The sequence below is a fragment of the Oncorhynchus tshawytscha genome, linkage group LG31 (genome assembly GCF_018296145.1).
Source record: "Oncorhynchus tshawytscha isolate Ot180627B linkage group LG31, Otsh_v2.0, whole genome shotgun sequence".
NCBI classification, from domain to species: Eukaryota; Metazoa; Chordata; class Actinopteri; order Salmoniformes; family Salmonidae; genus Oncorhynchus; species Oncorhynchus tshawytscha.
Window position 1 is genome coordinate 31,281,236 of NC_056459.1, and position 24,682 is coordinate 31,305,917.

Sequence of the window (24,682 nt, forward strand, 5' to 3'; positions counted from 1 at the left end):
CCCATTATTTATCCTATGGTTCTGACTTGGTGTACAGGGAGAATACTGTAAGACTGCCAAATGTTCTGAATTCTGGTGCTGTACATTTCAAAAGTGCTGAACAAATAGTTATATTGACAACGTCCGTCCTAGCTCGCTCATTTTTATTTTATTTTATTTTTTATTTCACCCTTATTTAACCAGGTAGGCAAGTTGAGAACAAGTTCTCATTTACAATTGCGACCTGGCCAAGATAAAGCAAAGCAGTTCGACACATACAACGACACAGAGTTACACATGGAGTAAAACAAACATACAGTCAATAATACAGTATAAACAAGTCTAAATACGATGTGAGCAAATGAGGTGAGATAAGGGAGGTAAAGGCAAAAAAAGGCCATGGTGGCAAAGTAAATACAATATAGCAAGTAAAACACTGGAATGGTAGATTTGCAATGGAAGAATGTGCAAAGTAGAAATAAAAATAATGGGGTGCAAAGGAGCAAAATAAATACATTCATTAAATACAGTAGGGAAAGGGGTGGTTGTTTGGGCTAAATTATAGGTGGGCTATGTACAGGTGCAGTAATCTGTGAGCTGCTCTTGACAGTTGGTGCTTAAAGCTAGTGAGGGAGATAAGTGTTTCCAGTTTCAGAGATTTTTGTAGTTCGTTCCAGTCATTGGCAGCAGAGAACTGGAAGGAGAGGCGGCCAAAGAAAGAATTGGTTTTGGGGGTGACTAGAGAGATATACCTGCTGGAGCGTGTGCTACAGGTGGGAGATGCTATGGTGACCAGCGAGCTGAGATAAGGGGGGACTTTACCTAGCAGGGTCTTGTAGATGACATGGAGCCAGTGGGTTTGGCGACGAGTATGAAGCGAGGGCCAGCCAACGAGAGCGTACAGGTCGCAATGGTGGGTAGTATATGGGGCTTTGGTGACAAATCGGATTGCACTGTGATAGACTGCTTCCTATTTATTGAGTAGGGTATTGGAGGCTATTTTGTAAATGACATCGCCAAAGTCGAGGATTGGTAGGATGGTCAGTTTTACAAGGGTATGTTTGGCAGCATGAGTGAAGGATGCTTTGTTGCGAAATAGGAAGCCAATTCTAGATTTAACTTTGGATTGGAGATGTTTGATATGGGTCTGGAAGGAGAGTTTACAGTCTAACCAGACACCTAAGTATTTGTAGTTGTCCACGTATTCTAAGTCAGAGCCGTCCAGAGTAGTGATGTTGGACAGGCGGGTAGGTGCAGGTAGCGATCGGTTGAAGAGCATGCATTTAGTTTTACTTGTATTTAAGAGCAATTGGAGGCCACGGAAGGAGAGTTGTATGGCATTGAAGCTTGTCTGGTGGGTTGTTAACACAGTGTCCAAAGAAGGGCCAGATGTATACAGAATGGTGTCGTCTGCGTAGAGGTGGATCAGAGAATCACCAGCAGCAAGAGCGACCTCATTGATGTATACAGAGAAGAGAGTCGGTCCAAGAATTTAACCCTGTGGCACCCCCATAGAGACTACCAGAGGTCCGGACAGCAGACCCTCCGATTTGACACACTGAACTCTATCAGAGAAGTAGTTGGTGAACCAGGCGAGGCAATCATTTGAGAAACCAAGGCTGTCGAGTCTGCCGATGAGGATGTGGTGATTGACAGAGTCAAAAGCCTTGGCCAGATCAATGAATACGGCTGCACAGTAATGTTTCTTATCGATGGCGGTTAAGATATCATTTAGGACCTTGACCTTGAACTATAGTTTTGGCAAGTCGGTTAGGACATCTACTTTGTGCATGACATAAGTCATTTTTCCAACAGTTGTTTACAGACAGATTATTTCACTGTATCACAATTCCAGTCGGTCAGAAGTTTACATACACTAAGTTGACTGTGCCTTTAAACAGCTTGGAAAATTCCAGAAAATGATGTCATGGCTTTAGAAGCTTCTGATAGGCTAATGGACATAATTTTAGTCTATTGAAGGTGTACCTGTGGATGTATTTCAAGGCCTACCTTCAAACTCAGTGCCTCTGTGCTTGACATCAAAGGAAAATCTAAATAAATCAGCCAAGACCTCAGAAAATAAATTGTATACCTCCACAAGTCTGGTTCATCCTTGGGAGCAATTTACAAACGCCTGACGGTACCATGTTCATCTGTACAAACAATAGTACGCAAGTATAAACACCATGGGACCACACAGCCGTCACACAACTCAGAAAGGAGACGCGTTCTGTCTCTTAGAGAAGAACGTACTTTGGTGCGAAAAGTGCAAATCAATCCCAGAACAACAGCAAAGGACCTTGTGAAGATGCTGGAGGAAACGGGTACAAAAGTATCTATATCCACAGTAAAACGAGTCCTATATCGACATAACCTGAAAGGACACTCAGCAAGGAAGAAGCCACTGCTTCAATTCCGCCATAAAAAAGCCAGACTACGGTTTGCAACTGCACATGGGGACAAAGATCTTACTTTTTGGAGCAGTGTCTTCTAGTCTGATGAAACAAAAATAGAACTGTTTGGCCATAATGTCGTTATGTTTGGAGAAAAAAGGGTGAGGTTTGCAAGCTGAAGAACACCATCCCAACCGTGAAGCAGGGGGGTGGCAGCATCATGTTGTGGGGGGTACTTTGCTGCAGGAGGGACTGGTGCACTTCACAAAATAGATGGCATCATGAGGTAGCAAAATTATGTGGATATATTGAAGCAACATCTCAAGACATCAGTCAGGAAGTTAAAGCTTGGTCGCAAATGGGTCTTCCAAATGGACAATGACCCCAAACATACTTCCAAAGTTGTGGCAAAATGGCTTAAGGACAACAAAGTCAAGGTATTGGAGTGGCCATCACAAAGCCCTGACCTCAATTTGTGGGCAGAACTGAAAAAGCATGTGCAAGCAAGGAGGCCTATAAACCTGACTCAGTTACACCAGCTCTGTCAGGAGGAATGGGCCAAAATTCACCCAACGTATTGTGGGAAGCTTGTGGAAGGCTACCTGAAACGTTTGACTCAAGTTAAACAATTTAAAGGCAATGCGACCAAATACTAATTGAGTGTATGTAAACTTCTGTGGCGGATGAATCATAATGAGTTGGGTAACATAGATAATTAAGATGTTTTATCTGTATAATATGCTTATGTGATATACTTGTTAGTAGAATGTATCCCTTTGGACTCTGGTGTTGGCAGTTGCACTTCTTCCCTCAGCTGGGGCTCAGTCACCTGGGGCTCAGTCCCCTGGGGCTCAGTCACCTAGGGCTCAGTCACCTGGGGCTCAGTCACCTGGGGCTCAGTCACCTGGGGCTCAGTCCCCTGGGGCTCAGTCACCTAGGGCTCAGTCACCTGGGGCTCAGTCACCTGGGGCTCAGTCACCTGGGGCTCAGTCACCTAGGGCTCAGTCACCTAGGGCTCAGTCACCTGGGGCTCAGTCACCTAGGGCTCAGTCACCTGGGGCTCAGTCCCCTGGGGCTCAGTCCCCTGGGGCTCAGTCCCCTGGGGCTCAGTCACCTGGGGCTCAGTCACCTAGGGCTCAGTCACCTAGGGCTCAGTCACCTAGGGCTCAGTCACCTAGGGCTCAGTCACCTAGGGCTCAGTCACCTGGGGCTCAGTCCCCTGGGGCTCAGTCACCTGGGGCTCAGTCACCTGGGGCTCAGTCACCTGGGGCTCAGTCCCTGGGGCTCAGTCCCCTGGGGCTCAGTCCCCTGGGGCTCAGTCACCTGGGGCTCAGTCACCTAGGGCTCAGTCACCTAGGGCTCAGTCACCTGGGGCTCAGTCACCTGGGGCTCAGTCACCTGGGGCTCAGTCACCTGGGGCTCAGTCACCTGGGGCTCAGTCACCTGGGGCTCAGTCACCTGGGGCTCAGTCACCTGGGGCTCAGTCACCTGGGGCTCAGTCACCTGGGGCTCAGTCACCTGGGGCTCAGTCACCTGGGGCTCAGTCACCTGGGGCTCAGTCACCTGGGGCTCAGTCCCTGGGGCTCAGTCCCCTGGGGCTCAGTCACCTGGGGCTCAGTCACCTGGGGCTCAGTCACCTAGGGCTCAGTCACCTAGGGCTCAGTCACCTGGGGCTCAGTCACCTGGGGCTCAGTCACCTGGGGCTCAGTCACCTGGGGCTCAGTCACCTGGGGCTCAGTCACCTAGGGCTCAGTCACCTGGGGCTCAGTCACCTGGGGCTCAGTCCCCTGGGGCTCAGTCACCTGGGGCTCAGTCACCTGGGGCTCAGTCACCTGGGGCTCAGTCACCTGGGGCTCAGTCACCTGGGGCTCAGTCACCTGGGGCTCTCCAGAGAGAGGAGAGGTCAGGCTTGTCTTTCACATGTCCCTGGTGCTATGCAGAATATCAGAAAGGGTAGAGAACAGGAGGGAACATTTGTCTTCATATGTGAATGTGTCTGTACCTATTCTAAACCATGTGAAGGGATGGTGTGATTAATGGGGAACCAATTACTGGTTTCCACAATGTTTGTGTGCCAGTCACTCCCTCCTTTGGCTTTGGGGGATGTGTGTGTTAGTGTCTTGAGTTGACAATTGATTTATGCCATTGGTCGAGTTGCTGTTTTTGTGCTAGGAGTAACAGGAACGAGATAGGAACCTCGTCTTAGGGGCTAAACTGAACGCTAATTTAAAGTGAATGCTATCTGGCTACGGGATACTCCTTTCTCATTTATAAAGTCTCACTTTGTGAACTGTTCCTAATATCAGTGGTTTGTTATGTCGACTAGGGGGTGGATCTTTGTGTTGGGGCTCTGTCAACGAATCATCTGAGGTTTTGATTCATCGACAAGTCACCGCTATTGCAAAGCTTTCACTAATAAAGATTCAGTTTACTTATAACTCTGACTTGTGCGATAAGATTGTCTCTCCTCATTTGATAATACAGAAATTAACCACCACACTTCTGACCCACTGGGAATGTGATGAAAGAAATAAAAGCTGAAATAATCATTCTCTCTACTTTTATTCTGACATTTCACATTCTTAAAATAAAGTGGTGATCCTAACTGACCTGAGACAGGGAATTTTTACTAGGATTATATGTCAGGAATTGTGATAAACTGAGTTTAAATGTATTTGGCTGATGTGTATGTAAACCTCCGACTTCAACTGTATATGCTAAAATCAGCACTGCGCATACACAGGCCTAAATATTCATGATACTGGTTTTTCATCCTTGCCTTTAAATCAGAGACTGATTCAGACCCGGGAAACCAGGTGTGTGTACTCTCTGACCAATCAATGGCCTTAATAATTTAATTAATGATGGTAATTGGTTAATTGAGATAACTGAAAAGCAGCAGGACTGTGGTTCTAGAGGAGTAGAGATGTGTATTCTACCAACTTGATGTGCTATAATGGGCCACTGTTCACTATTTTAATTTCTAGTGTAAAGTCTTGAGGTTATACCACGAGTATATTATATGGTTGACGCGTGTGTAAGTTGTTATCTGTGTGTCCATACTTTTGTGTGTGTGTGTGTGTGTGTGTGTGTGTATCTTTGGGAACTTCTGTTGAAATACTGTACATTCTCAACTTTTATTGATTCAGGTTTGTTTCACTGAGAACTATAAATCTCTTTCCAGCCACACCTGACCAGGTATTGATCCAGGTTTGTCTCACTGAGAACTATAAATCTCTTTCCAGCCACACCTGACCTTTTTATATTCCATACAATTCCCTCCAAAACCATAAACAGACAAAAAGCCAGGACAGAAAAGCAGAACATTAAATAGCCTTTCTGCTAAATGTGGCATATGTACAGTAGCAAGAAAAGGTATGTGAACCCTTTGGAATTACCTGTATTTCTGCATAAATTGGTCATAAAATTTGATCTGATGTTCATCTAAGTCACAACAATAGACAAACACAGTCTGCTTACACTAATAACACACAGACAATGATATGTTTTCATGTCTTTATTGAACACACCTTGTAAACATTCACAGTGCAGGGTGGGAAAAGTATGTGAACCCCTGGATTTAATAACTGGTTGACCCTTCATTTTGCAGCAATAACTTCAAACCAAACATTTTTCTGTAGTTCCGGATTAGACCGGTCAGGAGGAATTTTGGACCATTCCTCTTTACAATACTGTTTCAGTTCAGCAATATTCTTGGGATGTCTGGTGTGAACTGCTCTCCTGAGGTCATACCACAACATCTCAATCGGGTTGAGGTCAGGACTCTGACTGAGCCACTCCAGAAGGTGTATTTTCTTCTGTTGAAGTCATTCTGTTGTTGATTTACTTTTATGTTTTGGGTCGTTGTCCTGTTGCGTCACCCAACTTCTGTTGAGCGTCGATTGGCGGACAGATAGCCTTACATTCTCCTGCAAAATGTATTGATAAACTTGGGAATTAATTTTCCCGTCAATGATTGCAAGCTGTCCAGGCCCTGAGGTAGCAAAGCAGTCCCAAATCATGATGACCATACTTTACAGTTGGGATGAGGTTTTGATGTTGGTGTGCTGTGCCTATTTGTTCTCCACACATAGTGTTGTGTGTTCCTTCCAAACAACTCAACTGTAGTTTCATCTGACCACAGAATATTTTGCCAGTAGCGTTGTAAAACATTAAGGTGCACTTTAGCGAACTTCAGACGTGCAGCAATGGGTTTTTTGGACAGCAGTGGATTCTTCCGTGGTGCCCTCCCATGAACACCATTCTTGTTTAGTGTTTTACGTATCATAGACTCGTCAACAGAGATGTTAGCATGTTCCAGAGATTTCTGTAAATCTTTAGCTGACACTCTAGGAATCTTCTTAACCTCATTGAGCTTTCTGTGCCGTGATCTTGCAATCATCTTTGCAGGACGGCCACTCCTAGGGAGAGTAGCAACAGTGCTGAACTTTCTCCATTTATAGACAATGTGTCTTACCGTGGACTGATGAACATCAAGGCTTTTAGAGATACTTTTATAACATTTTCCAGATTTATGCAAGTCAACAATTCTTAATCTTAGGTCTTCTGAGATCTCTTTTGTTCGAGGCTTGGTTCACATCAGGCAATGATCCTTGTGAATAGCAAACTCAAATGTTTGAGTGTTTTTTTTATAGGGCAGGGCAGCTCTAACCAAATTCTCTAATCTCATCTCATTGATTGGACTCCAGGTTAGCTGACTCCTGACTCCAATTAGCTCCAGGAGAAGTCATTAGTCTAGGGGTTCACTTACTTTTCCCAACCTACACTGGGAAAGTTTAAATTATGTATTCAATATCGACAAGAAAAATACAAATATTTGCGTGTTATTAGTTTAAGCACGCTGTGTCAGATCAAATTTGATGCTCAATTTATGCAGAAATCCAGGTAATTCCAAGGGGTTCACAAACTTTTTCTTGTCACTGTAGATGCTGTATATTGCATCATATAGTGTTTACAAACAAATGTACATCAAATACAGAATAAATACACTCTCATGACGAGACAGTGACTTGTTCTTTTCTTGTAGAGAGGGACTACTTTTCTACGAGGAGTGCTTGTTTTCTTCTGCGCTGCGGCGGCCAAAGTCCATCCACCCGTTGTAGTCTCGGTTTTTTATCAGGTGGTTAGCACTGAGACCGCTGGCTCTGCTCTTCACTGTTGAGTTCCCACTGATGTAACCTAGAGGGAGCAAGGAGGGAGGGGGGAGTAAAAGATTTTTAAAAATCTTTTAAAAATCTTTTACTGGTGTGATAATATAGGACGAGCCTGATACTGGTAACATCTGACCGTGGTGGTTTGACTGGCATGTGATGGTAATATAGGACGAGCCTGACACTGATGGTAATATCCATGGTGTTAGTGTCACTGTGGAGCTTTTATCACTCCCCTCACTACCTCACACACACACACACTGTCAGTGTAGGAGGTGTAACTGTCAAGCATGTTACATCTAGTCCTCTCACATGCTTCCTTTGAGCCAAGGCACTTCACAGATCTCAGAATGATCTCTCTGTGTGTGTGTGTGTGTGTGTGTGTGTGTGTCAGAGGCCAGTGTTCTAAGCCCAACCCTCCGTCTGGTTATAGAATTAATAACAGCTTTTACTAATGAGGTTCAGAGGCACAATTACACCGCTCCATCTCTCTCTCTCTCTCTCTCCATCTCTTTCAATGACCCGTCTTTATCTCAATTCAATTCAATTCAATTCAAGGGCTTTATTGGCATGGGAAACATGTGTTAACATTGCCAAAGCAAGTGAGGTAGACAACATACAAAGTGAATATATAAAGTGAAAAACAACAAAAATTAACATTAAACATTACACATACAGAAATTTCAAAACAGTAAAGACATTACAAATGTCATATTATATATATATACAGTGTTCTAAAAATGTACAAATGGCTAAAGGACACAAGATAAAATAAATAAGCATAAATATGGGTTGTATTTACAATGGTGTTTGTTCTTCACTGGTTGCCCTTTTCTCGTGGCAACAGGTCACAAATCTTGCTGCTGTGATGGCACACTGTGGAATTTCACCCAGTAGATATGGGAGTTTTTCAAAATTGGATTTGTTTTCAAATTCTTTGTGGATCTGTGTAATCTGAGGGAAATATGTCTCTCTAATATGGTCATACATTGGGCAGGAGGTTAGGAAGTGCAGCTCAGTTTCCACCTCATTTTGTGGGCAGTGAGCACATAGCCTGTCTTCTCTTGAGAGCCATGTCTGCCTACGGCGGCCTTTCTCAATAGCAAGGCTATGCTCACTGAGTCTGTACATAGTCAAGGCTTTCCTTAATTTTGGGTCAGTCACAGTGGTCAGGTATTCTGCCGCTGTGTACTCTCTGTGTAGGGCCAAATAGCATTCTAGTTTGCTCTGTTTTTTTGTTAATTCTTTCCAATGTGTTAAGTAGTTATCTTTTTGTTTTCTCATGATTTGGTTGGGTCTAATTGTGCTGCTGTCCTGGGGCTCTGTAGTGTGTGTTTGTGTTTGTGAACAGAGCCCCAGGACCAGCTTGCTTAGGGACTCTTCTCCAGGTTCATCTCTCTGTAGGTGATGGCTTTGTTATGGAAGGTTTGTGAATCGCTTCCTTTTAGGTGGTTGTAGAATTTAACAGCTCTTTTCTGGATTTTGATAATTAGTGGGTATCGGCCTAATTCTGCTCTGCATGCATTATTTGGTGTTCTACGTTGTACACGGAGGATATTTTTGCAGAATTCTGCGTGCAGAGTCTCAATTTGGTGTTTGTCCCATTTTGTGAAGTCTTGGTTGGTGAGCGGACCCCAGACCTCACAACCATAAAGGGCAATGGGCTCTATGACTGATTCAAGTATTTTTAGCCAGATCCTAATTGGTATGTTGAAATTTATGTTTCTTTTGATGGCATAGAATGCCCTTCTTGCCTTGTCTCTCAGATCGTTCACAGCTTTGTGGAAGTTACCTGTGGTGCTGATGTTTAGGCCAAGGTATGTATAGTTTTTGTGTGCTCTAGGGCAACAGTGTCTAGATGGAATTTGTATTTGTGGTCCTGGTGACTGGACCTTTTTGGAACACCATTATTTTGGTCTTACTGAGATTTACTGTCAGGGCCCAGGTCTGACAGAATCTGTGCATAAGATCTAGGTGCTGCTGTAGGCCCTCCTTGGTTGGTGACAGAAGCACCAGATCATCAGCAAACAGCAGACATTTGACTTCGGATTCTAGCAGGGGGAGGCCGGGTGCTGCAGACTTTTCTAGTGCCCTCGCCAATTCATTGATATATATGTTGAAGAGGGTGGGGCTTAAGCTGCATCCCTGTCTAACCCCACGACCCTGTGTGAAGAAATGTGTGTGTTTTTTCCAATTTTAACCGCACACTTGTTGTTTGTGTACATGGATTTTATAATGTCGTATGTTTTACCCCCAACACCACTTTCCATCAGTTTGTATAGCAGACCCTCATGCCAGATTGAGTCGAAGGCTTTTTTTGAAATCAACAAAGCATGAGAAGACTTTGCCTTTGTTTTGGTTTGTTTGATTGTCAATTAGGGTGTGCAGGGTGAATACATGGTCTGTTGTACGGTAATTTGGTAAAAAGCCAATTTGACATTTGCTCAGTACATTGTTTTCATTGAGGAAATGTACGAGTCTGCTGTTAATAATAATGCAGAGGATTTTCCCAAGGTTACTGTTGACACATATTCCACGGTAGTTATTGGGGTCAAATTTGTCTCCACTTTTGTGGATTGGGGTGATCAGTCCTTGGTTCCAAATATTGGGGAAGATGCCAGAGCTAAGTATGATGTTAAAGAGTTTTAGTATAGCCAATTGGAATTTGTTGTCTGTATATTTGATCATTTCATTGAGGATACCATCAACACCACAGGCCTTTTTGGGTTGGAGGGTTTTTATTTTGTCCTGTAACTCGTTCAAGGTAATTGGAGAATCCAGTGGGTTCTGGTAGTCTTTAATAGTTGATTCTAAGATCTGTATTTGATCATGTATATGTTTTTGCTCTTTATTCTTTGTTATAGAGCCAAAGAGATTGGAGAAGTGGTTTACCCATACATCTCCATTTTGGATAGATAATTCTTCGTGTTGTTGTTTGTTTAGTGTTTTCCAATTTTCCCAGAAGTGGTTAGAGTCTATGGATTCTTCAATTGCATTGAGCTGATTTCTGACATGCTGTTCCTTCTTTTTCCGTAGTGTATTTCTGTATTGTTTTAGTGATTCACCATAGTGAAGGCGTAGACTCAGGTTTTCCGGGTCTCTATGTTTTTGGTTGGACAGGTTTCTCAATTTCTTTCTTAGATTTTTGCATTCTTCATCAAACCATTTGTCATTATTGTTAATTTTCTTCGGTTTTCTATTTGAGATTTTTAGATTTGATAGGGAAGCTGAGAGGTCAAATATACTGTTAAGATTTTCTACTGCCAAGTTTACACCTTCACTATTACAGTGGAACGTTTTACCCAGGAAATTGTCTAAGAGGGATTGAATTTGTTGTTGCCTAATTGTTTTTTGGTAGGTTTCCAAACTGCATTCCTTCCATCTATAGCATTTCTTAATGTTACTCAGTTCCTTTGGCTTTGATGCCTCATGATTGAGTATTGCTCTGTTTAAGTAGACTGTGATTTTGCTGTGGTCTGATAGGGGTGTCAGTGGGCTGACTGTGAACGCTCTGAGAGACTCTGGGTTGAGGTCAGTGATAAAGTAGTCTACAGTACTACTGCCAAGAGATGAGCTATAGGTGTACCTACCATAGGAGTCCCCTCGAAGCCTACCGTTGACTATGTACATACCTAGCGTGCGACAGAGCTGCAGGAGTTGTGACCCGTTTTTGTTGGTTATGTTGTCATAGTTGTGCCTAGGGGGGCATATGGGGGAGGGAATGCTGTCACCTCCAGGCAGGTGTTTGTCCCCCTGTGTGCTGAGGGTGTCAGGTTCTTGTCCGGTTCTGGCATTTAGGTCACCACAGACTAGTACATGTCCCTGGGCCTGGAAATTATTGATTTCCCCCTCCAGGATGGAGAAGCTGTCTTCATTAAAATATGGGGATTCTAGTGGGGGATATAGGTAGCACACAGGAGGACATTTTTCTCTGTTAGGATAATTTCCTTTTGAATTTCTAGCCAAATGTAGAATGTTCCTGTTTTGATTAATTTAATGGAGTGAGTTAGGTCTGCTCTATACCAAATTAGCATACCCCCTGAGTCCCTTCCCTGTTTCACACCTGGTAGTTTGGTGGATGGGACTACCAGCTCTCTGTAACCTAGAGGGCAACCAGTGGGTCCGTCTCCTCTATACCATGTTTCTTGCAGGATGACAATGTCTGTATTACCGATTTCTTTGAAGTCCGGGTTTCTGCTCTTTAGGCCAAAGGCAGATGACCTCAGGCCTTGGATATTCCAGGATAATATAGTGAAGGCTTTTTGTTCCATAGAGTGTCCAATGTTGTTGGTCGTGGTTTGGCCTCAGGCCAGTAAGTGTGAGCAGAGCCTGCTGAGCATCTGGTACATGCCATTGGCTTGGGTGAGTGTGAGAGTGGGGGTTGGGACTGTTTGCCCGCTCACTACCTGGGCGTATGTGTGGCTTCCATGTTGAGGCCCTCTTTGCGGGGGTGGGGTGCATGGGGTGGGCAGGAGTGGCATAGGTCTGATCTGAGGGGGCCTAAATGGAGTGTGGGCATGGTTGATGTGGGGGGTGTTGATTGGTTGGGGTGGGGGTGTGGATGTGTCTGGGTGTACTGTGGTCTGGATGTAATTCCTCTTGGCGTGGGTCCTCTATGTGTAGGTCCAGGGGGAGGTCCTGCAGATCTGGGAGGGTGTCTCGCTGGTCTGGGTGGGGTGTCTATTGATCTGTTGCTCCTGTGTGGAGTGTTGGGGATACGTTTGAGAGCGATGTCCTTTAGAGTCCGGGCAAAGGTGGGCACTGCTGCCTTGTAGAGGTGGACCTGGTCATAGAGGCTGTTCAGGTCCAGGGTGGAGTGGTGGGCCAGGAAAACGTTTGGTTTTGAGGCACAGTCACGGGAAATACTTGCATTTACCCGCTGTATTGTGGCGGGGTGGAAGTCTTTTCGTGGTAGCAGGGTGGAGATAACCACTTGTGCGTTGGGGAAAGTAGAAGAAGCCTTTTCAATCACTCCCTTCAGTGCTGTGGCCACTCTTTCCTGCTGTGCTCTCAGGTCGTTTGTGCCTGTGTGTATTATTATGTGGCTGGGTGAGCCTAGTTTGGCCTCAGACAGAAGGTCTAGGGCGCGCTGAGTGTTTGGACACCAGAGTTTAGACACACTGTGTTTGGGAAAAAGTTTTTTTCTTCTATATATTTCCCATTTGAGTCCATAAGTAGTACAATCTGTGTCTTGTGTTTGTCCTCAGTGGGTGTGGGGGGTTGTCAGAAGGGCTATCAGGGTGGCTGACAGGGGGTGCTCAGAGGGGTGAGAGCCTCTGGGCTTGGGGTTCTTCATTTATCTGTTGTGCTGTGATGTCGACTCTATGGTCAGGGTCTGGTGTGGACTGTTCTGCTGTGGTGTCGAGACTTTTGTTTGGTGCTGAGGTGGGCTGTTCTGCTGGCTTCTCTGTGGGGGTGGCCACCTCTCTAGTGGGTTGTTCTCTGTCACACTCCGTCCCCCTCAACTTCTCCTCCATCCCCCTCACCCTCTCCTCTATCCCCCTCAACCTCTCCTCCACCAGCAGTCTGATACTCTCCTCTAGTGCTCTGTTCTGCTCCTCTTTCTCCTGTTGTATTTGTCTCACCACTGTCCAAAGTGCAGATATGTCTCTGTCCACCTCCAGCTCTCCGGGTCTGGTTAAGGGGCTGTTGTTGTGCTGGACTGTTGTCTGGGTCTGTGCTGACTGAAGTGTAATCACCTGCTGTTCCAGCTCCACCTGCCTTATCTCCAGCTGGGTGAATTTGTCCTTCATTTCAATGAGGGAGTGGTAATCTGTGCTGGGAGGTTGACCCTCCGCTGGGGGTTGCTCATCTGTGGGGTTACATAATGAAGAGGTCTGGTCTGATCCTCTCGGGGTGAGGGTATCTTTATCAAGGGAGAGTTTCTCCTGCTGAGCTAATTCTTTGATTAGGTGAAAGTCCAGCTGAAACTGTTTGTGGTTACGTTGTACCATCACTGTTCCGGACTTATAGATATTTATATTACTTAACTCAGAGTCCTCGTTGTCAAGTATTCTGAGTTTCCACCCCTCGTTAATCCCCCCTCTCGTAACAGAGGGGTAGTGTGCTAATATAGCACTGTGCCATGCCAGGGGATGGTTTGTGTGGAAGATAAGGTTGCTGATGTTCCCATTTTTGTAATAGTCAGCAAAAAGTGTCTCTTGATTTTCCATAAGGAGCTTCATTTTGTAATCTTTTCTTGACTTATCATTCTTTACATGCACAGGGTACTGTATTTTAATTACCTCTGAACAGCGGGAGGGAGCTTCTAAGGCCTCTCCATTTGGTTGGGGTAGACTGTGTGACTCTCCTGCCATTGTTGGGCTAATGAGCTTTGACACCTCTCACTTGACACGTCGGTGCTATTTGAAGCTGTGTCAAGTCAGTTCCAGGTTGGATGGTGTTTTCAGGTTTCTGTTGTTTTCCAGAGAATTTGCTGTATAGAGAAACAAATCTTGGTAGTTGTGAACCTTCCAGGTGATTCCGTAATTCCGTCCAAAATCAGGTTGTAGGTTTTAAGTTTTGATTTGAAGTAGGGGTTATGTTGTAGAGGGTAGAATCCAGTATGTGTTCCTGACAAAAAATCTAAGTTTATCTAACTCCTAATCTATCTTTTTTAAAGAAAATGCTGAAAAATGCAGGAGCTCATCTGATTGTTACTTCCTCTCTATCTCTCTCTCTCCATCTCCATCTCTCTCTCTCTCCATCTCTTTCAATGACCTGTCTTTATCTCTCCATCTCTCTCTCTCTCCATCTCTTTCAATGACCTGTCTTTATCTCTCCCTCTCTCTCTCTCCATCTCTTTCAATGACCTGTCTTTATCTCTCTCTCTCTCTCCATCTCCATCTCTCTCTCTCCATCTCTTTCAATGACCTGTCTTTATCTCTCCATCTCTCTCTCTCTCTCCATCTCTTTCAATGACCCGTCTTTATCTCTCCCGCTCTCTCTCCATCTCTTTCAATGACCTGTCTTTATCTCTCCATCTCTCTCTCTCCATCTCTTTCAATGACCTGTCTTTATCTCTCCCTCTCTCTCTCTCCATCTCTTTCAATGACCTGTCTTTATCTCTCCCTCTCTCTCCATCTCCATCTCTCTCTCTCCATCTCTTTCAATGACCTGTCTTTTTCTCTCCCTCTCTCTCCATCTCTTTCAATCACCTGTCTTTATCTCTCTCTCTCTATCTTTTTCAATGACCTGTCTTTATCTCTCCCGCTCTCTCTCCATCTCTTTCAATGACCTGTCTTTATCTCTCTCTCTCTATCTTTTTCAATGACCTGTCTTTCTCTCCCTCTCTTTCTCTATCTCTTTCAATGACCTGTCTTTATCTCTCCCTCTCTCTCTCCATCTCTTTCAATGGCCCGTCTTTATCTCTCTCTCCATCTCTTTCAATGACCCGTCTTTATCTCTCTTTCTCTATCTCTTTCAATGACCTGTCTTTATCTCTCCCTCTCTCTCTCCATCTCTTTCAATGGCCCGTCTTTATCTCTCTCTCCATCTCTTTCAATGACCCGTCTTTCTCTCTCCCTCTCTCTCTCCATCTCTTTCAATGACCCGTCTTTATCTCTCTCTCTCTCTCTCTTTATCTCTCTCTCCATCTCTTTCAATGACCCGTCTTTATCTCTCCCTCTCTCTCTCCATCTCTTTCAATGACCCGTCTTTATCTCTCCCTCTCTCTCCATCTCTTTCAATGACCCGTCTATCTCTCACCCTCTCTCTCTCTCTATCTCTTTCAATGACCCGTCTTTATCTCTCTCTCTCCATCTCTTTCAATGATCCGTCTTTATCTCTCCCTCTCTCTCTCCATCTCTTTCAATGACACGTCTTTATCTCTCCCTCTCTCTCTCCATCTCTTTCAATGACCCGTCTTTATCTCTCTCTCTCTCTCTCAATGACCCATCTTTATCTCTCCCTCTCTCTCTCCATCTCTTTCAATGGCCCGTCTTTATCTCTCTCTCCATCTCTTTCAATGACCCGTCTCTCTCGCTCTCTCTCACTCCATCTCTTTCAATGACCCGTCTTTATCTCTCCCTCTCTCTCCATCTATTTCAATGACCTGTCTTTATCTCTCCCTCTCTCTCACTCTCTCCATCTCTTTCAATGACCCGTCTTTATCTCTCTCTCTCCATCTCTTTCAATGATCCGTCTTTCTCTCCCTCTCTCCCTCCATCTCTTTCAATGACCCGTCTTTATCTCTCCCTCTCTCTCCATCTCTTTCAATGACCTGTCTATCTCTCTCTCTCTCCATCTCTTTCAATGGCCCGTCTTTATCTCTCCCTCTCTCTCTCTCTCTCTCTCTCTCTCTTTCAATGACCCGTCTTTATCTGAGAGAGATCTGTTCTCTATCTGTTCTCTGTCTGTTCTCTATCTGTTCTCTATCTGTTCTCTATCTGTTCTCTATCTGTTCTCTGTCTGTTCTCTGTCTGTTCTCTGTCTGTTCTCTGTCTGTTCTCTATCTGTTCTCTGTCTGTTCTCTGTCTGTTCTCTATCTGTTCTCTGTCTGTTCTCTGTCTGTTCTCTGTCTGTTCTCTGTCTGTTCTCTATCTGTTCTCTGTCTGTTCTCTGTCTGTTCTCTATCTGTTCTCTGTCTGTTCTCTGTCTGTTCTCTGTCTGTTCTCTGTCTGTTCTCTGTCTGTTCTCTGTCTGTTCTCTGTCTGTTCTCTATCTGTTCTCTGTCTGTTCTCTATCTGTTCTCTGTCTGTTCTCTGTCTGTTCTCTGTCTGTTCTCTGTCTGTTCTCTGTCTGTTCTCTATCTGTTCTCTGTCTGTTCTCTGTCTGTTCTCTATCTGTTCTCTGTCTGTTCTCTGTCTGTTCTCTATCTGTTCTCTATCTGTTCTCTGTCTGTTCTCTGTCTGTTCTCTGTCTGTTCTCTATCTGTTCTCTGTCTGTTCTCTATCTGTTCTCTATCTGTTCTCTGTCTGTTCTCTGTCTGTTCTCTGTCTGTTCTCTATCTGTTCTCTATCTGTTCTCTGTCTGTTCTCTGTCTGTTCTCTGTCTGTTCTCTGTCTGTTCTCTATCTGTTCTCTGTCTGTTCTCTATCTGTTCTCTGTCTGTTCTCTGTCTGTTCTCTATCTGTTCTCTGTCTGTTCTCTATCTGTTCTCTATCTGTTCTCTATCTGTTCTCTGTCTGTTCTCTGTCTGTTCTCTGTCTGTTCTCTGTCTGTTCTCTGTCTGTTCTCTGTCTGTTCTCTGTCTGTTCTCTGTATCTGTTCTGTCTGTTCTCTATCTGTTCTCTATCTGTTCTGTCTGTTCTCTATCTGTTCTCTATCTGTTCTCTATCTGTTCTCTATCTGTTCTCTGTCTGTTCTCTATCTGTTCTCTATCTGTTCTCTATCTGTTCTCTGTCTGTTCTCTATCTGTTCTCTATCTGTTCTCTGTCTGTTCTCTATCTGTTCTCTATCTGTTCTCTGTCTGTTCTCTATCTGTTCTCTATCTGTTCTCTGTCTGTTCTCTATCTGTTCTTTGTCTGTTCTCTGTCTGTTCTCTCTGTATGTGTGTCTATAGAGATACTATCACTGACAAAACAGATACATTTAAGAAGATAGAAGGAAAGACCCGAAAAGATATACCTGCTCACACATGTACAAACTACAGGTTTCTTTTCACAAACACCAGCCATCTGGATCAACAACTCACTCTCACTGTCATAGCAACCAGAGAAAGAGAGACAGGTTCTAAAGGGACTTCAACTCACTGTCATAGCAACCAGAGAAATAGAGACAGGTTCTAAAGGGACTTCAACTCACTCTCGCTGTCATAGCAACCAGAGAAATAGAGACAGGTTCTAAAGGGACTTCTACTCACTGTCATAGTAACCAGAGAAATAGAGACATGTTCTAAAAGGACTTCAACTCACTGTCACTGTCATAGCAACCAGAGAAATAGAGACAGGTTCTAAAGGGACTTCAACTCACTCTCGCTGTCATAGCAACCAGAGAAATAGAGACAGGTTCTAAAGGGACTTCTACTCACTGTCATAGTAACCAGAGAAATAGAGACATGTTCTAAAAGGACTTCAACTCACTGTCACTGTCATAGCAACCAGAGAAATAGAGACCGGTTCTAAAGGGACTTCAACTCACTCTCACTGTCATAGCAACCAGAGAAATAGAGACAGGTTCTAAAGGGACTTCAACTCACTGTCACTGTCATAGCAACCAGAGAAATAGAGACAGGTTCTAAAGGGACTTCAACTCACTGTCACTGTCATAGAAACCAGAGAAAGAGAGACAGGTTCTAAAGGGACTTCAACTCACTGTCATAGCAACCAGAGAAATAGAGACAGGTTCTAAAGGGACTTCAACTCACTGTTGCTGTCATAGCAACCAGAGAAATAGAGACAGGTTCTAAAGGGACTTCAACTCACTGTCATAGCAACCAGAGAAATAGAGACAGGTTCTAAAGGGACTTCAACTCACTGTCATAGCAACCAGAGGAATAGAGACAGGTTCTAAAGGGACTTCAACTCACTGTCATAGTAACCAGAGAAATAGAGACAGGTTCTAAAGGGACTTCAACTCACTCTCTCTGACATAGCAACCAGAGAAATAGAGACAGGTTCTGAAGGGACTTCAACTCACTCTCGCTGTCATAGCAACCAGAGAAATAGAGACAGGTTCTAAAGGGACTTCTACTCACTGTCATAGTAACCAGAGAAATAGAGACATGTTCTAAAAGGACTTCAACTCACTGTCACTGTCATAGCAACCAGAGAAATAGAGACAGGTTCTAAAGGGACTTCAACTCACTCTCGCTGTCATAGCAACCAGAGAAATAGAGACAGGTTCTAAAGGGACTTCTACTCACTGTCATAGTAACCAGAGAAATAGAGACATGTTCTAAAAGGACTTCAACTCACTGTCACTGTCATAGCAACCAGAGAAATAGAGACAGGTTCTAAAGGGACTTCAACTCACTCTCACTGTCATAGCAACCAGAGAAATAGAGACAGGTTCTAAAGGGACTTCAACTCACTGTCACTGTCATAGCAACCAGAGAAATAGAGACAGGTTCTAAAGAGACTTCAACTCACTCTCACTGTCATAGCAACCAGAGAAAGAGAGACAGGTTCTAAAGGGACTTCAACTCACTGTCATAGCAACCAGAGAAATAGAGACAGGTTCTAAAGGGACTTCAACTCACTCTCGCTGTCATAGCAACCAGAGAAATAGAGACAGGTTCTAAAGGGACTTCTACTCACTGTCATAGTAACCAGAGAAATAGAGACATGTTCTAAAAGGACTTCAACTCACTGTCACTGTCATAGCAACCAGAGAAATAGAGACAGGTTCTAAAGGGACTTCAACTCACTCTCACTGTCATAGCAACCAGAGAAATAGAGACGGGTTCTAAAGGGACTTCAACTCACTGTCACTGTCATAGCAACCAGAGAAATAGAGACAGGTTCTAAATGGACTTCAACTCACTGTCACTGTCATAGAAACCAGAGAAAGAGAGACAGGTTCTAAAGGGACTTCAACTCACTGTCATAGCAACCAGAGAAATAGAGACAGGTTCTAAAGGGACTTCAACTCACTGTTGCTGTCATAGCAACCAGAGAAATAGAGACAGGTTCTAAAGGGACTTCAACTCACTGTCATAGCAACCAGAGAAATAGAGACAGGTTCTAAAGGGACTTCAACTCACTGTCATAGTAACCAGAGAAATAGAGACAGGTTCTAAAGGGACTTCAACTCACTCTCTCTGTCATAGCAACCAGAGAAATAGAGAGAGGTTCTAAAGGGACTTCAAATCACTGTCGCTGTCATAGCAACCAGAGAAATAGAGACAGGTTCTAAAGGGACTTCAACTCACTGTCATAGCAACCAGAGAAATAGAGACAGGTTCTAAAGGGACTTCAACTCACTGTCATAGCAACCAGAGAAATAGAGACAGGTTCTAAAGGGACTTCAACTCACTGTCATAGTAACCAGAGAAATAGAGACAGGTTCTAAAGGGACTTCAACTCACTCTCTCTGTCATAGCAACCAGAGAAATAGAGACAGGTTCTAAAGGGACTTCAAATCACTCTCACTGTCATAGCAACCAGAGAAATAGAGACAGGTTCTAAAGGGACTTCAACTCACTGTCATAGCAACCAGAGAAATAGAGACAGGTTCTAAAGGGACTTCAACTCACTGTTGCTGTCATAGCAACCAGAGAAATAGAGACAGGTTCTAAAGGGACTTCAACTCACTGTCATAGCAACCAGAGAAATCAGGTTCTGTCACTCACTGTCATAGTAACCAGAGAAATAGAGACAGGTTCTAAAGGGACTTCAACTCACTCTCTCTGTCATAGCAACCAGAGAAATAGAGACAGGTTCTAAAGGGACTTCAACTCACTCTCGCTGTCATAGCAACCAGAGAAATAGAGACAGGTTCTAAAGGGACTTCAACTCGCTGTCATAGCAACCAGAGAAATAGAGACAGGTTCTAAAGGGACTTTAACTCACTGTCATAGCAACCAGAGAAATAGAGACAGGTTCTAAAGGGACTTTAACTCACTGTCACTGTCATAGCAACCAGAGAAAGAGAGGTTCTAAAGGGACTTCAGAAAATGTTCATTTGAAGAGAACAATGTGAGCTCTTTCATCTTTCTACACACACACACACGCTCACACTCACACACTCTCACTCACATTCTCGTCTTATAGGTCTCTCTTTATGTCGTGTTGTGTTGTCTCTCTTGTCATGATGTTTGTTTTGTCCTATATTTTTATAGGGCAAAATTGTCCGCAGGAGGCCTTTTGGTAGGCCGTATTTTTTATTACATTTATTTAAACTCACCTTTCTGTGAGGAGATGAGTCTAGCCAACAGTTCAATGAGTTTGGCTTCTCCCTTATATGAGTTGGTATTGACCAAAGGAGAGGAGTGAGTATGTCTGAGGTATGGCTCGGAGAGGAAGTGGGCTTTGGTTTCCAGACGTGCTATGAAAGGAAATACAAACCACCTTGTTAGCATTTGTTAACTGTCTTGGGTTGTTTTGACGGAACTAAATGACATAAAGAAATCATGATAATATCATGAATGAAACCTTTTATAGCGTCTTTCTAGAGCACATGATTTGCCATAAAAAAGTGTAAACATTCATATCATCACGGTACCGGTTTCAACGAAAACGTATCCATTGTTTTTTATGTACCGGGAAAGACAAATCAAGCCCCGCTCAGGTGTTTTATCGTTGATAGAAATGCATTCAACATCCGGATGTGGCACCTCTTCCTGTTCCTACCTTCAGAGGGAGGGGGCAGGGCAGGGCTGCCCTCTTGGAGGGGGGGAGAGAAGTGGGTCCGTCCTGAACAGCTAGTGCACAGGACCACCAGCAGAACACACATACACAACCCTGCAGTCATCTAGGGGAGAGAGAGAGCAGGGAAGAGAGAGAGAGAGGGGGAGAGAGAAGGGAAGAGAGAGGGGAGAATTGCAAGAGAAAGGTGGAAATGGTTAAACTGCTTCTTTCTACTTTTTACTCTTTCTCTCTTTCTCTTTTCTTTCTCTCTCCTTTCTACCTCTCTCTTTACTTTCTCTCTCATTTCTCCCTCTTTCTCTCTCCTTTCTGCCTCTTTCTCTCTCATTTCTCCCTCTTTCTCTCTCCTTTCACCCTCTCTTTCTCTCCTTTCTCCCTCTTTCTCTCTATTTTCTTTCTCTCTCCTTTCTCCCTCTTTCTCTCTCATTTCTCCCTCTTTCTCTCTCATTTCTCCCTCTTTCTCTCTCCTTTCTGCCTCTTTCTCTCTCATTTCTCCCTCTTTCTCTCTCATTTCTCCCTCTTTCTCTCTCCTTTCTCCCTCTCTTTCTCTCTCATTTCTCCCTCTCTTTCTCTCTCCTTTCTCCCTCTCTTTCTCTCTCATTTCTCCCTCTTTCTCTCTCATTTCTCCCTCTCTTTCTCTCTCATTTCTCCCTCTTTCTCTCTCCTTTCTCCCTCTTTCTCTCTCATTTCTCCCTCTTTCTCTCTCCTTTCTCCCTCTTTCTCTCTCATTTCTCTTTCTCTCTCATTTCTCCCTCTTTCTCTCTCATTTCTACCTCTTTCTCTCTCATTTCTCCCTCTCTTCCTCTCCTTTCTCCCTCTTTCTCTCTATTTTCTTTCTCTCTCCTTTCTCCCTCTTTCTCTCTCTTTTCTTTCTCTCTCCTTTCTCCCTCTCTTTCTCTTTTTTCTTTCTCTCTCATTTCTCCCTCTCTTTCTCTCTCCTTTCTCCCTCTTTCTCTCTCTTTTCTTTCTCTCTCCTTTCTCCCTCTCTTTCTCTTTTTTCTTTCTCTCTCATTTCTCCCTCTTTCTCTCTCATTTCTACCTCTTTCTCTCTATTTTCTTTCTCTCTCCTTTCTCCCTCTCTTTCTCTCTCCTTTCTCCCTCTTTCTCTCTATTTTCTTTCTCTCTCCTTTCTCCCTCTCTTTCTCTCTCATCTTTCTCTCTCATTTCTCCCTCTTTCTCTCTCATTTCTACCTTTCTCTCTATTTTCTTTCTCTCTCATTTCTCCCTCTTTCTCTCTATTTTCTTTCTCTCTCATTTCTCCCTCTTTCTCTCTCTTTTCTTTCTCCCTCTTTCTCTCTCTTTTCTTTCTCTCTCCTTTCTCCCTCTCTTTCTCTCTCTTTTCTTTCTCTCTCCTTTCTCCCTCTCTTTCTCACTTTTCTCCCTCTCTTTTCTCTCCTTTCTCCCTCTCTTTCTCTCTCTTTTCTTTCTCTCTCCTTTCTCCCTCTCTTTCTCACTCATTTCTCCCTCTCTTTCTCTCCTTTTTTCTCCTTTCTCTCTCTTTTCTCTCTTTTTCTCTTTCTCACTCATTTCTCCCTCTTTCTCTCTCCTTTCTCTCTTTCTCCCTCTCTCTCTCATTTCTCCCTCTCTTTCTCTCTCATTTCTCCTCTCTCTTTCTTTCTCCCTTTCTTTCTCCCTTTTCTTCTTTCTCCCTCTCTTTCTCTCTCATTTCTCCCTCTTTCTCTCTTTTTTCTTTTCTCACTCATTTCTCCCTCTCTTTCTCTCCTTTCTCCTCTCTTTCTCTCTTTTTTCTTTCTCTCTCATTTCTCCCTCTCTTTCTCGCTCATTTCTCCCTCTCTTTCTCTCTCATTTCTCCCTCTCTTTCTCTCTCCTTTCTCCCTCTTTCTCTCTCATTTCTCCCTCTTTCTCTCTCCTTTCTACCTCTTTCTCTCTCATTTCTCCCTCTCTTTCTCTCTCATTTCTCCCTCTCTTTCTTTCTCCCTCTTTCTCCCTCTTTCTCCCTCTCTTTCTCTCTCATTTCTCCCTCTCTTTCTTTCTCCCTCTTTCTCCCTCTTTCTCCCTCTCTTTCTCTCTCATTTCTCCCTCTCTTTCTCTCTCATTTCTCCCTCTCTTTCTTTCTCCCTCTTTCTCCCTCTTTCTCCCTCTCTTTCTCTCTCATTTCTCCCTCTCTTTCTTTCTCCCTCTTTCTCCCTCTTTCTCCCTCCTTTCTCCCTCTTTCTCCCTCTCTTTCTCTCTCCTTTCTCCCTCTTTCTCTCTTTTCTTTCTCCCTCTTTCTCCCTCTCGTTCTCTCTCCTTTCTCTCCTCCCACATCCTGCAGTAACACGATGATGTGGTTGGATGTTCCAACATTTAGAGAGCCACTCAAACCAAACCACATTGGTTTCAGTGCTGCTCCATTAAAAACCAAGCTATGTTACAACTCTATTAAAAACCAAGCTACATTACCACGCAACTGATTTACTGAAAGAATATCCCACAGAGGCATTAGTGATGTAATATTGTTATTGACTGTTCTGGAGGCACTTAGTTGCAATTGTCCCTCCCTTCCCATTCAAGGCTACTTTCACACATCCAGTAAAATTATTCATGAATTACCAAACTTCTTTTCCAGATGAATACTCAAAATAAAATGAGCTAATCAAGAATAGAATAGACACTAAAGTTGATCTATGGAAAATGGACTTATTTTTACCATAAAAGATCAAATGAAACAAAGGTAAGTAATGTTGTGATTTCTGATAGCAGTCTGTGAAGAGGTCTATGTGGAAGATCGGTGAGATCGCCGGCAGCTGGTACAATCAATAAAGCTGCACTTCAGCTGATCATTCACACTTCAACAGATCAATCATTATAGACACGGCAGTCCAAGTTACATCAGTTATCTTCACACTTCAACAGATCAATCATTATAGACACGGCAGTCCAAGTTACATCAGTTATCTACACACTTCAACAGATCAATCATTATAGACACAGCAGTCCAAGTTACATCAGTTATCTACACACTTCAACAGATCAATCATTATAGACACGGCAGTCCAAGTTACATCAGTTATCTTCACACTTCAACAGATCAATCATTATAGACACAGCAGTCCAAGTTACATCAATTATCTACTTGATAAAACTCAACTTAACAAGAAAATATTCCATTTGGATTCATAAAAAATAAAAAAAGATTGTTCTCCAAAGTTCTTGTTCTCGTACCTGACTCAAGAACTACTATTTACAGACAATTAGGTAATTCATTTGTTCTTAATTACATTTACGAATAAGAAAAAAACGAGAAAAACAATCAGAGAGAGAATAAGTACTGTTCTTACCTTCAGTAAAGAGATGGAGACAGAGAGAGAGAATAAGTACTGTTCTTACCTTCAGTAAAGAGATGGAGACAGAGAGAGAGAATAAGTACTGTTCTTACCTTCAGTAAAGAGATGGAGACAGAGAGAGAGAATAAGTACTGTTCTTACCTTCAGTAAAGAGATGGAGACAGAGAGAGAGTGTTGGAGGAGTGTGTGTGAGAAAGGGATGAAGGAACTTCTCCGCTCAGAGAGACACCCCTTATATACACCCCTGCTCTCCACACTGTGTGTATGTGTGTGTGCGTTTTGTGTAAGCTTTTACCTCAATGATGACGCAGTTTGTGTGTGTGTGCGTGTGTGTGTGCGCGTGTGCGTGCGCGTGTGTGTGTGTGAGCTTGGTGATGCCCATTAGAACCTCTAGGGGGTATTATTTATATGACCAGACCAGAGAACCTCCTGGACTGCAATCAGTTGTACATAGCTGGATCTACTGCTCCACAGCCATTTTTACAAGGTCGTGTTCTCTCTCTCTCTGACCATCCCTCTTTCTCTCTCTCTCTCTGACCATCCCTCTTTCTCTCTCTCCCTCTCTTTCTTTCTTTCTTTCTTTCTTTGTTTCTCTCTCTCTCTCTG

At 43.6% G+C, this 24,682-nt stretch overlaps 1 protein-coding gene across 1 annotated transcript; it reads right to left on the minus strand.

Moving 5' to 3' along the window:
* Positions 1-7,389: 7,389 nt before the first annotated feature.
* Positions 7,390-24,342, minus strand: LOC112236701 (cholecystokinin-like). Its single transcript, XM_042310387.1, has 4 exons — positions 24,218-24,342; positions 20,775-20,895; positions 20,329-20,469; positions 7,390-7,571 (listed from the first exon to the last, which is right to left on the minus strand). Exons 2-4 carry the CDS (start codon positions 20,893-20,895, stop codon positions 7,435-7,437), a joined length of 399 nt encoding a protein of 132 aa, XP_042166321.1. The 5' UTR covers positions 24,218-24,342; the 3' UTR covers positions 7,390-7,434.
* Positions 24,343-24,682: the final 340 nt, after the last annotated feature.